Source organism: Carcharhinus amblyrhynchos, chromosome 6, assembly GCF_965287045.1.
Source record: "Carcharhinus amblyrhynchos chromosome 6, sCarAmb.v2.hapA, whole genome shotgun sequence".
NCBI lineage: Eukaryota > Metazoa > Chordata > Chondrichthyes > Carcharhiniformes > Carcharhinidae > Carcharhinus > Carcharhinus amblyrhynchos.
Window position 1 is genome coordinate 84,650,142 of NC_137329.1, and position 12,484 is coordinate 84,662,625.

At 40.2% G+C, this 12,484-nt stretch overlaps 1 protein-coding gene across 1 annotated transcript in view; it reads left to right on the plus strand.

Moving 5' to 3' along the window:
* Positions 1-5,303: 5,303 nt before the first annotated feature.
* parvg (parvin, gamma) overlaps positions 5,304-12,484 on the plus strand; it is a 48,304-nt gene continuing 41,123 nt past the window's right edge. Inside the window, exons 1-2 of the mRNA XM_080191680.1 lie at positions 5,304-5,615; positions 7,845-7,935. Coding sequence (XP_080047806.1) covers positions 7,860-7,935 — 76 coding nt within the window. The 5' untranslated portion in view covers positions 5,304-5,615; positions 7,845-7,859. The remainder of the gene's footprint in view (positions 5,616-7,844; positions 7,936-12,484) is intronic.

Here is a 12,484-nt window from a genome sequence, read left to right on the forward strand (position 1 = left end):
ATCCCTACTACCTTTTCTAAACAGCAGTACCTCATTTGCTACCCTCCAGTCTTCTGGGACCTCACCTGTGTCCAAAGAAGAGACAAAGATTTGCACCAGAGGCCCAGCAATTTCATCTTTCACCTCCCTAAGCAGCCTGGGATAAATACCATCAGGCCCCGGAGCTTTATCCGTCCTTACGCTCCCTAAAAGCCCTAGCACTTCCTCCCTCGTAATAGATATTTCCTGCCACTGATCCACAGCTCCCTCCAATACACCGCACGACACCGAACCCCTCTCCTTCATGAATACCGACGCAAAGTATTCATTCAGGAGCTCCCCCATTCCCTCCGGCTCAATACATAACTCCCCACTTTTGTCCCTAAGAGGACCAATTTTCCCTCTAACTACTCTCTTGCTCCTAATATAGGAATAAAATGCCTTTGGATTTTCCTTAATCCTATCAGCCAAAGCCAATTCACGCCCTCTCTTCGCCCTTCTAACTCCCCTTTTTAGCTCCCTCGTACTCTCTCTATATTCCTCCAGCGCACTCTCCGTACCCAGTTGTTTCGACCTAACATACGCCTCCCTCTTCTTCCTCACCAAGTCTTCGATACCCCCTGTAATCCACGGCTCTCTAGTCCTACCTTTCCCATCCTTCCGCTTAACCGGAACATGCCTCCTGCAACATTTTCAGTCTGCCCTTAAAAGCCTCCCACTTGCCAACCGTGGACTTGCCAGCTAACAGTCCCTCCCAATCAGTGTCCAACCCCTTCATCCCAGGAATCTCGTGTGCCCTCTCTATTTTGCCACAGTTACCTTGCAATAAAGAACAAATGCCATTTGACTTGCTGATTACTTGCAAAACTCGCACAGCTAGCTGTGATTCAGCGACAAGGATGCCAAGATTACTTTATCTTTCTGCAATCTTCTCTCCATTTAAATAATATTTAATTATTTTCCTACCAAAGTGGATACTTCATATTTTCCCCATTCTCCATCTGTCAAATGTTTGCCCACTTAATTATCCAATCAAAGCAGTATCCAACATTAGAGATAATTCTGCAATTGATTGACAGCATTTGTTAAATAATCCACTGTGCTAGAAATTATGCTGACAATGAATTTAAGATTGTCAGTCATCCTTGCAGTGTGGAACATTTGTGTGCACTGGAAGTCACATATATTAACATACAGGGCTCTGTTCTTTGCAGACACATAATATGTATACTCGTTGCATCTGTTTCAGCTAAACAAAGTAAGTGACAGCCATTCGGTGGTTCATTCCACAGAACGTTACCTTGATCAAAGTCAAGTTATCTAGACTGACAATTACCATCAACTGGTGCATTCTCCATGGTGACACCTTGACCAATTACAGTCTACTTGCCAACCAATTAGAACTATTCATATAAGGTATAATGTTGGTGTTTTCCCTGACATTGGTATTCTTGCGATTGTCCTAATGGGTACAAGATAAAAAGTTTTGATAATGTCTTTTCTCAGTAATACTATGTGTTCCCTTGCAATCTCCTTGGCCCTCTTTATAAATTGCTTTCCACTTTCTGTATCTTCACCCCATCCATTACCTTCAACATCCACTCCCTTCACATCGTGGCAACAATATGTACCATGCACAAGATGCACTGCAGCAATTCATCAAGGTTCCTTCGACAGCATTTTCCAATCTAGTGGGTTCTACCACCTAGAAGGACGATAGCAGCAGATGCAGGGGACACCACCATCTACAAGCTCTTTCCAAGCCACACACCACCCTGATTGGAACTATATGAGCATTCCTTCACTGTCATAAGAACATAAGAACATAAGAAATAGGAGCAGGAGTAGGCCATCCAGCCCTTCGAGCCTGCCCCGCCATTCAATAAGATCATGGCTGATCTGTCGCTGCTCAGTTCCACTTTCCCGCCCTCTCCCCATAACCCTTAATCCCCTCTCCTATCAAAAACCCATCAAACCGCGTCTTAAAAATATTTAGTCAGTGGGTCAAAATCCTCGAATTTATCCCAAAACTTCACCATGGGTGTGCGTACAGCACATGGACTACAGAGGTTCAAGAAGGCAGCTTACCATTACCTTCACGAGGACAATTAGTGATGGGCAATAAATGCTGGTCTGGCCAGCAATGCCCACATATAAGAACATAAGAACATAAGAAATAGGAGCAGGAGTAGGCCATCTGGCCCTTCGAGCCTGCCCCGCCATTCAATAAGATCATGGCTGATCTGTCGTGGCTCAGTTCCACTTTCCCGCCCTCTCCCCATAACCCTTAATCCCCTCTCTTATCAAAAACCCATCAACCCGCTTCTTAAAAATATTTAGCGAGGCAGCCTCCACCACTTCAACGGGCAGAGAATTCCAGAGATTCACCACCCTTTGAGTGAAGAAGTTCCTCCTCAACTCCGTTCTAAACCGCCCCCCCTTTATCTTGAGGCTGTGCCCCCTAGTCCTACTGTCTTTTTTGAGCGGGAAGAGTCTCTCCACCTCTATCCTATCCATCCCATTCATCATCTTATACGTCTCAATGAGATCTCCCCTCATTCTTCTAAACTCTAACGAGTACAAGCCTAGTTTATTCAGCATCCTGTTAAAGAATTTAAAAAAAAAATTTACAACTTAGTCCCTTCATTTAAATCATAGTTGAAGCTCCAGCATTGATCTTTATGGCACTCACTAATTTATTTGCCTGAAAATGATGCATTTATCCCAACTGTTTCTGTTGGGTAGCCAGTTCTCAAATTCTAATATATTAATCCCAACACCATGATCTCTAGTAATTCAATGTAAATATTCAATGTAATCCCCCCATTTCTATTGGAAACCCATTGAGTCATCTTGTGGCTCACCACTTGTTGGGACCTCTGTTTAACCTTCAGAGAGTTGGTTAACATATGGGTCATGATGTCACCCTTCCTTATCTGGGTTGGCAATATCTAGTTTCAGTCCCTGTGCTAAAGTCTTGTCCTTGGCAGAGACATGTCCTGCCCTTTGTTGTCCTGTGTTATTCAGCTCAGGCATCTGCTTTGCAGGCTTCCTTTGACAGAGATAGAGAACTATTCCTATAATTGTCAGTACATTTCTAAGGATTTTATGAGAATATTATACAATGATTTTTTACACCACTGAGCTTGTTACTTCATAGAAGAGCTCTGCTAAACTTGTGAAATATAATTTCCCATTCATACAGAGTTGACATAGATTGTTTAGTTTTTTTTGCTAGTGATAATTGTTATGAATTCCTGCTTTTTTGTCCTTTTTTTATTATTGGGATACACTTTGTGCCTTCAACTGTGAAGATGAAAAATTGTATGCAGTGTCTGCCATTTCCTTGTGTCTTGTTAATAGTTCCCCAGTCCTGTCTTCTAAGGCTTCCAATGTTTACTAAGCTGCTCTTCCTTTTATATGTTTGTTCTTGATCTTGCTGCATATTTTCATATTTCTTACTGGTTTACTCTCTTCAGTTTACCCTCTCATCATCCCTGGTAGGTTTCCCAATCTTTTGACCAATGACTAATCTTCACAACATTGTTTGCTTTTTCTTTTCATTTGATGACCTCGTGAATTTCCTCAGTAATCCATGTTTATCCTTCTCAGAGTCTATCTTTCTTAATGGAGTAATTTTTTGAGAGTTATGAAAAAAAACTTAAATGTCTGCCACTGGTTTATTTACTATCTTACCTTTCGAACTATTTACCCAGTTCACTTTAATTTCTTGCAATTATTTCACTTAAGCTTAATCATCAAGCTTCAGACCCAAGTGTTTACCTTAAACTGAATGTTAAATTCCATCATGTGATCTTCCAGAGGATCCTTTACTATGGGGCTATTAATTAATATTATCTCAATATTACCAGATATAAAACAATCTCTGATCAGTTTCACTATATACTGTTCTAAGAAAATATGATTTTAAGACAAGAAATAAGCTATTATGGCGCCTTGTCCTTCCTATTCTTGACTCGCAAAGTGTATGATGTTGGCAATAGATGGGGGAAAGTGAATATTTCCCTACCTGGCAGGCAAATAGTGAAGTGGCACAAGAATTGGTGCTGGAGCATCAACCACTTACTATCTATATTAATAACCAGGACAAAGGGTCCAAATTGTAGCCAAATTTACTGAAGATATAAAAATAAGTGGGAAAACAATTTATAAGGGGGACAGGGAGTTTGAGAAGGAATCAGGAAATTTTGTGAACAAGGAAATTGTTTTTTCCAAACTTCCAAAAAACAAAGAAGAAAATCAATTTCTGGACACTAAAGGCAACAAGGGGTATGAGGAGGGTGCAGCCATAGAATCAAAGAATCGTACAATCCCTACAGTGCATAAGCAGGCATTCAGCCCATCAAATCTGCACCTACTGTGACAGACCATCCTGCCCAGATCCTATCCCCATAACCCCACATATTTACCCTGCTAATCCCCCTAACCTACACATCTTGGGACACTTGGGAGCAATTTAGCATCCACCTAATCTTCACATCTTTCGACTATGGGAGAAAACTAGAGCACCTGGAGGAAATCTACACAGACACAAGGAGAATGTGCAAACTCCGCATAGATAATGATCCAAGGCCAGGTCCTTGGCACTCTGAGGCAGCTGTGCTAGCCACTGTGCCAGCCTTATTATCTAGGTCAACTGCTCTGAAAACAGCTATGTCCACCACTATAATATCCATATATAACAGCCACAATTATGTTGTTTGGCAGAGCAGGCTCAATTTAGACCAGTTTATCACAGGACAAGAATTATCACCATGACCTACAAAACTGCAGGTGCTACCACACCCAGTCAAACCAACTTCCCTGATCAATAAGTGTTGTCAAACAATTACAGCGTACATATGCAAATTCTTTTAAATGAATAGATGCATCCAAATTCAACCAAGGTGGCTAAATTCATGATATCTGGAACTCAATTCATTGTAATCTGTATCGGAACACATGGACATTTGAATGAACCTCAGTTTTAAATCTTCCCTCCACAAGATGAATTTCATTCACTCAAACATCCTTAAGTCCAGGGTTATGTTAAAAACCCATTCATTTGTCCTGGTGTTTCAGATCTGTTTTCAATACCATGTTTACATTCCCCCCTCCTCGCCCCGCCTCAACTTGTAGCTGCCCGTTACAACTCTCTCTCTCTCTCTCTCTCTCTCTCTTCTGTAACAGCAGTTGATTGAGGAGGTGGCCCAATGCACATCTACCAAGACATCATTTCCGTTACTCAGCATTGTAGCTTTCCATATGATTTCCAGTTAAAACCACAAAGGGCAAGGAGGAAGTTGCAATGAAGTCTGAAAAATAACAGCTTTGTCAAGCCTCCTGATTTTTTTATTTCACTATACAGAACTTGAGTGTACAATTAAGACCATTTGTGTCTCAAAATTCCACGCGAGAAGCAAACAGGAGTTAAAGTTAATTATTTCCTTGCTGCAAAGCCCAATCTCCAACACGCACAGGTAGAAGCAGCTGGTAATCAAGCTGTGCTTAATTTACCACATGGCATTGGCAGATATCAAATGAAGCAGATGACTAGTTATTTTACACGGTGCTGAATTTCAGGAAAGCGTTTTGGGGAAACAAGGCTTCACAGCTCAAAATTTAGACCAACGGCGGTAAGTTTTGAGAGAAGCTATATATTGTTTTAAATGCATTTGGCAAACCCTATCTTGCGCTATTTTAAAATCCATCTCAAGTTGTTATCTGTGTTCATGTATTCTTTCTCTATGCATTTCCTTTGGTTTGCCAACATTATTTTAAAATGCCTTTCTGTTAAGTACCCTCTTATCTACAGACTGTAACCCTTGTAGAACCTGTTGTAATATCAGCAGTGCCAGCATTCTGAAATGAATTGCTTGCTTGTATTTGAGTGCCACTGAGAATTCACTATTGATTGTTGTCATTGGGGTGCATTTTTAAGAAAGCATATTTAATCAATGAATCTTGTTTACTGGTTGAAATTTGGGAAGGAGGAGAATGGTTAACATTACAAATAATGTGACAAGAAGCACAAAGGTCTATAACTACTGTTCACACAATGAGATTTAAAAAAATTGCCCAGTTTGCAAAATCAGCAAACATAAAAATGAAGGACATACACTTTGATTTTAATACTTTTCAACTGTATTGGATGTATAATGCTCCCTCTTTTTAAAAACTATCTGTTTTCACGCTATGACCGTGCTAGGCCACTCAGCATTCAATAACTTCAATCTCATCAATATAAATAGTACAATACATCAAATGAAACTAGTTAGTGTGCTTATTCTCAAACATTGAATTCTCCCAACTCACCCCTGCTTTTCAGTTGTCATGTTCCATTAAAACTGACTTTGAAAATCAACCACTGTAAGGTATGCTAAAGCAGCGCAAGCAATGACTGTTTGTTTGATTTGTTCCAAGGTCTCTAACTAAAAAGGTGGCGTAACTGAGACTTGTAACACAATGATTGTGACCTTTGATGCCAATCCAACATGTCATCACTTTCTGGTGCCATATGTTTCCAAAATACTGCACATCAATGACAACTTGTATTTATATGGTACCACTAATTTGGAAAACACCCCTGAGGAATTTCACAGAGGCATATTTGAAACCATATGAAGATAATGAGACAGCTGAACAAAAACTTGCTCAGAGAGGCTTTTTTTGAGGGCCTTAAATAACATAAGCTGGAGTCACTTACCAGGTCCTTTAAGCCTAGCCCAGCTATTCAATATGATCATGGCTGATCTATGCTGGCCTCCTTTGCTGTACCAATTTCCCATTGCCCTTTATTCCTTGATCTGTCAAATATTTGTCCACCTCTACTCTAAATACTTCCAATGATCCAGCCTCCATCACTCTTTGGGGTAGAGAATCTAAGAGATTTCACCCTGCACAAAAGCAGAGAGGTGCAGAGGTTGGGGAGTTTAGGGAAGGCATACCTTGATGTTGAGACACAGGCATGAATGCTTCAGTGAAGACAGGGGGGGAAGCACAAGAATGTCAGTGTCAAAGGAGTAGTATATTTTGGGGGGTGGGGGAAGGTGGTGGTGAGAATTTGTAGAATTTGTATGCCAGGATGCAAAGTAGCTTAGCAAGGAGCAATGTGAAAACAGGATTTTGTGCAGGATATGTTACAGGCAACAGTGTTTTGGATGAGCTAAGTATAGATGGCGAATGGATATCCTAGCCACCCTTCATCTGGATCACTGAACCTGGAACTGGCAAGGCATGGACGAGTAGATGGGCTAAGGCAAGAAAAGGTAGACAGCTATAGAGATGGAAATAGATGGTTATTGTTGTGTCATTTGTTATCTCTACAAATATCAATAAATGCAGAAAAGTTACATTGCACCATCAATTGTTTCGTGGGCATCAAGTTGAGTGCATAAATTCTGTGATAACACTACAATATTTCCTCGTTTAAGTTTCCATAACTGACCTGATATACTTGTCTAATACAAAAGCAAAATCCTGCAGCTGATGGAAGCCTGGAATGATTTTCCTAAACATTTCCAGCATATTTTGTTTTTACGAAACATACACTTGTCTCATCAACTAAGTAAGATCCAGTTAGGGTGGGGTGAAAGTAAATAGAAAGATATATCAGCAACCTTTAATGTAGTACTGTTGTGACAAGTCTCATTAATGTTATCTGAATACCATAGGCTGCAGGATTTGTATTACCTGATATTATCTTCCTTGAACATGGCCATCGGCCTACAAATGTGCAACCTATTTGACCAAAGCAGGAACTTGTTAATGTCTGATAAATTGGGCCCTATTTTTTATTTCACCACACGGACCTTGTTTATAATCTTTTATGTTTTGCACTGATAAGAGCGTATTTATATTTACAGGCGAAGCAAAGCAGAATGGACTCCTCCATTCCTAATCTTGTTGTTGCAAATGAAGAATTTAAACCCTCAACTGAAATTGACATTGCTCCAGGTTTGTACTTGTGTTACATTTTAAAATGATTTCTTCATTCAGTTAATTCCGATGCGGTGTGCATTTCTGTTGGGAGAATGGAAAGTTACAAAACAATGCCGGGATCCAAAGTTGTTGAAGGTTATTTCCTGGTTATGCATCAGGAAAAACAGTTGAAGCAGTACAGGTTGATGCCAATCTGGCATTCCACCTGAGATGGGATCTGTCATCTCCAAGCAGAATTTGATTTGATTTCTGATTTGATTTATTATTGTCAAGTGTGTTAGTATACAGTGAAAAGTATTGTTTCTTACATGCTGTACAGACAAAGCATACCATTCATAGAGAAGGAAAGGAGAGAGTGCAGAATGTAGTGTTACAATCATAATTAGAGTGTAGAGAAAGATCAACTTAGTGCAAGGTAGGCCCATTCAAAAGTCTAATGGCAGCAGGGAAGAAACTGTTCTTGAGTTGGTTGGTACGTGACCTCAAACTTCTGTATCTTTTTCCTGATGGAAGAAGGTGGAAAAGAATATGTCCAGGGTGAGTGGGGTCCTGAATTATACTGGTTGCTTTTCTCAGGCAGCAGGAAATGTAGATAGTGTCAATGGATAGGAGGATGGTTTGCGTGATGGATTGGGCTACATTCACGATCTTATGTAGTTTCTTATGGTCTTAGACAAAGCAGGAGCCAAACCAAGCTATGGTATAACCAGAAAGAGTACTTTCTATGGTGCATCTGTAAAAGTTGGTGAGAGTCGCAACTTGCTTGCCAAATTTCCTTAATCTTCTGAGAAAGTAGAGGTGTTGGTGGGCTTTCTTAACTATAACGACAGCATGGGGGAACCAGGAGAGGTTGTTGGTGATCTGGATACCTAAAAACATGAAGCTCTCAATGATTTCTATTTTGTCCCCATTGATGTAGACAGGGGCATGTTCTCCACTGCACTTCCTGAAGTCAATGACAATCTCCTTCGTTTTATTGACATCAAGGAAGAGATTATTGTCATCACACCAGTTCACCGGAATTCCACAAGCATGGATTGCACACATTTGATCCAAGAATGGGCAAACTTCAAATTGCATCTCGTGCATTTCTGGTCATGGGTCAAATGTTTCATGAGCTCTCACTTCACAGGTGCCCAGTTTGTGAAGAATGTAGAAGTTGCAGTTAGCTTCATTTTATTTGAGAAGCCTATATAGAGGTCAAGATCCATTTTTAAGTGAAGAAGAGTAGGTGAGAAGATGCAGTAATATATAATGTAGTGGTTAGATATTATCCAATTTGGTTTTTTTAAAGCTGTGAATCGCAGGAGGCCATTTTGAGTTTCTGATAAAAAATTGACTTGAGTAAGAGGAATAGTGCATAGGATGACATTTTTATAATTTAGAAGAAGCAAGGAAAACACCAATTATAGTGACATTGATAATCAGATAAGTGTGCTGTTGATAAGAGAGATTAAAGATCATATAAACATGGGAATTAGGAGCAGGAGTAGGCCATTCAGCCGTTCGAGCTTGCTCCACCATTCAATAAAATCATGGCTGACCCAACAGTAACTTCAACCCCACGTTCCCAGCTACTCTCAATAACCTTTCAGCCCTTGTTAATTGAGAATCTATTTAGCCCTGTCTTAAAAGTATTCAAAGACTCTGCTTTCACCAATTTTTGAGGAAGAAAGTTCCAATGACTCAGTTCACTCAGAAAAAGTTCTCCTCATCTTTGTCTTAAATAGATGAGGCCTTATTTATAAATGGTGACTCCTAGTTCTAGGTTCTCCCACAAGAGGAATCCTTTCCATATCTGCATTGTCAATCCCCTCATGACCTTATGTTTCAGTAAAGTCACCCTTTTGATTCCAGCAGATACAAGCCTCACCAGTCCAACATTTCTTCATAAGATAACCCTTACATTCCGGGTATTAATCCAGTCTAGTAAAGCTTCTCTGAACTGCTTCCAACACATTTACATCTTTCCTTAACTAAGGAGACCTATACGATACACACTACTCCAGATGTGGCCTTATTAGTGCTTTGTATAACTGAAGCATAACATTTCTACTTTTGCATTCAGTTCCCTCACAATAAACAGTAATGTTGCGTTAGCTTTTCTAATTACTTGATATACCTGCATATTAACTTTTTGTAATTCATACACTAGGACACCCAGCTTCTTTTGTATCTCAGAGCCCAGTAATCTCTCACCATGAAGATAAAATACACATACCATATTTTCTCACATTATACTCCATTTGTCAGACTTTTGCCCACTCACTTTAATTTATCTTTTGTAGCCTCCTCATGTCCTCTTCCCAATTTACTTTCTTACCTATCCTTGCACCATCGGCAAATTTATCAACCATAACTCTAGTCCCTTCATACAAGTCATTTACATAAATTTTAAAATATTGAGGCAGCAGTCCGGATCCCTGTGCCAACCAGATAATGACACATTTATACTTGCTCGCTGGTTCCTGTTAGCTAGCCAATCTTCTCTCCTTGCCAATATTTTAACCTCTACACCATGAGGTTTTATTTTCTGCAATGTAAGAATGACTGCCTTGACATAAAGACAGCATTTGACTGAATGTGGCATCAAGGAATCCTACAAAGCTAATCGATGGAAATCAGGGGGATGGGGTGGGGGATGGGATAGAATGGGGTGGGGGGTGGATTTCTGTACTGTTGGTGTTATATCTGACACAAAGAAAGATGGTTGTGGTATTTGGAAGTCAATCATCACAGGTCAAGAACATCACTGTAGGCGTTCCTCAAGGTCTTCAGTTGCTTTATCAATGCTCTTCCACCAGAAGTGAAGATGTTTGCTGATGATTGCACAGCGTTCAGTACCATTCATGACTCCTCAGATACTGAAGCAGTTCATGTACAAATACGTCAAGACTTGGACAATATTCAGGCTAGGGCTGACAAGTGGCAAGTAACATTCATGCTACATACGTGCCAGGCAATGACCATCTCCAAAAAGAGAGAATCTAACCATTGCTGTTTGACATTCAATGGCAATATTAATACTGCTGAATCCCCCACTATCAAATCCTAGGGGTTACCATTAACCAAAACTGAACTGGATAAGCCATATAAATACTGTGGCTACAAAAGTGTGTCAGAGGGAATACTGCAGTGAGTAGCGCACCTTGTGACTTCCCAAAGCCTGTACACCATCTACAATGCGCAAGTCAGGAGTGTGATGGAATACTGTTGCATAGATGAGTACAGCCCTTAAATACTCAAAGAACTCACCACCATCCAGAACAAAACAGCCCACTTGATCAACACTCCTGACACAGTGGCAGCAGTGTGTACCATCTGCAAGATGCACTGCAGGAACTCACCATGATTTACTCTACAATTTGGATCTTTCTCTCATGCCTTGTCTCCACTCTTTGATTTACTACATTTTCCCAAATTTGACCCCTTGCCCCATTATTTAGTGTGGGATCCTCTGTAAAAAAAAACCTTGGCCTTCAGCTCACTGAGCTTGAGCCAAAATCTCTCAAGTTCCAAACACTTGCTGCAAACATGTTTGCCCTGGATCAAGGCTATGGGCCAAGTGCTGGCAAGTGGGATTATATCTCTGCTCAAGTCTAGCTGCAATTTAGAATTTAAATAGTAAATTTCATTTAGATGATAAATGTTAAATACAAACAAAACTAGATTTTTAGAAATTTATTGGGCAGAATTTTACGTGGCCCAGGCGGGCGCACGCCTAACCTGGAAGCGTGTGAAATAGCCAATGTTTAGTTTCTGCCTCTATTTTTCAGCCATCTTTTGTTGGTTTCCAAAATTTTCCCAATCATCTGGGCTACCACTAGTCTTTGCAGCATTGAATGGTTTTTCTTTCAATTTCTTACTATCCTTAACTTGGTTAGTTAACGACATGTGGTCCATACTTCGAGTAAAATATTTCTTTCTCTATGGAACATACCTTTGTCAAGAATTATGAAATATCTCCTTAAGTGTCTCCCACTGCTTCTCTACCATCTTCCCTTTCCACCTATTTTCCCATTTCATTTTGGCCAGCATTGCTTTTATAATATTGTAATTACCATGTTTGAGAGTAATGGTGGTGAGGGAGACCATTGCAGCCCATTATCTCTTTCCATTGGAATGTCTGTTTGTAGCGTCTAACTGCCTTCTAAATGTTTTGATTGTTTGTTTCCACTGCCTCCCAGATACCTGTTCCAGGGACTTATTGGTCTTTTGTGTAAAATGCTGTCCGACATGAGTCCTGAAGTTGCTTTTTATTTGTATTCCTTTCACTTATAGACTTCTGGTTATTCTGGGAGGTGATAGCCTAGTGGTATTATCGGTAGACAATTAATCCAGAACCTCAGTCAAAGTTCTGGGGACCTAAGTTTGAATCCTGCCATGACAGATGGTTGAATTTGAATTCAATAAAAAAACCCTGGAATTAAGAATCTGCTGATGACCATAAAACCACTGCTGATTGTCGGAAAAATACCTCTGGTTCACTCGTGTCCTTTAGAGAAGGAAATCTGTCATGGTTTGGCCTACTTATGACTCCTGAGCCACAGCAATGTGGTTGATT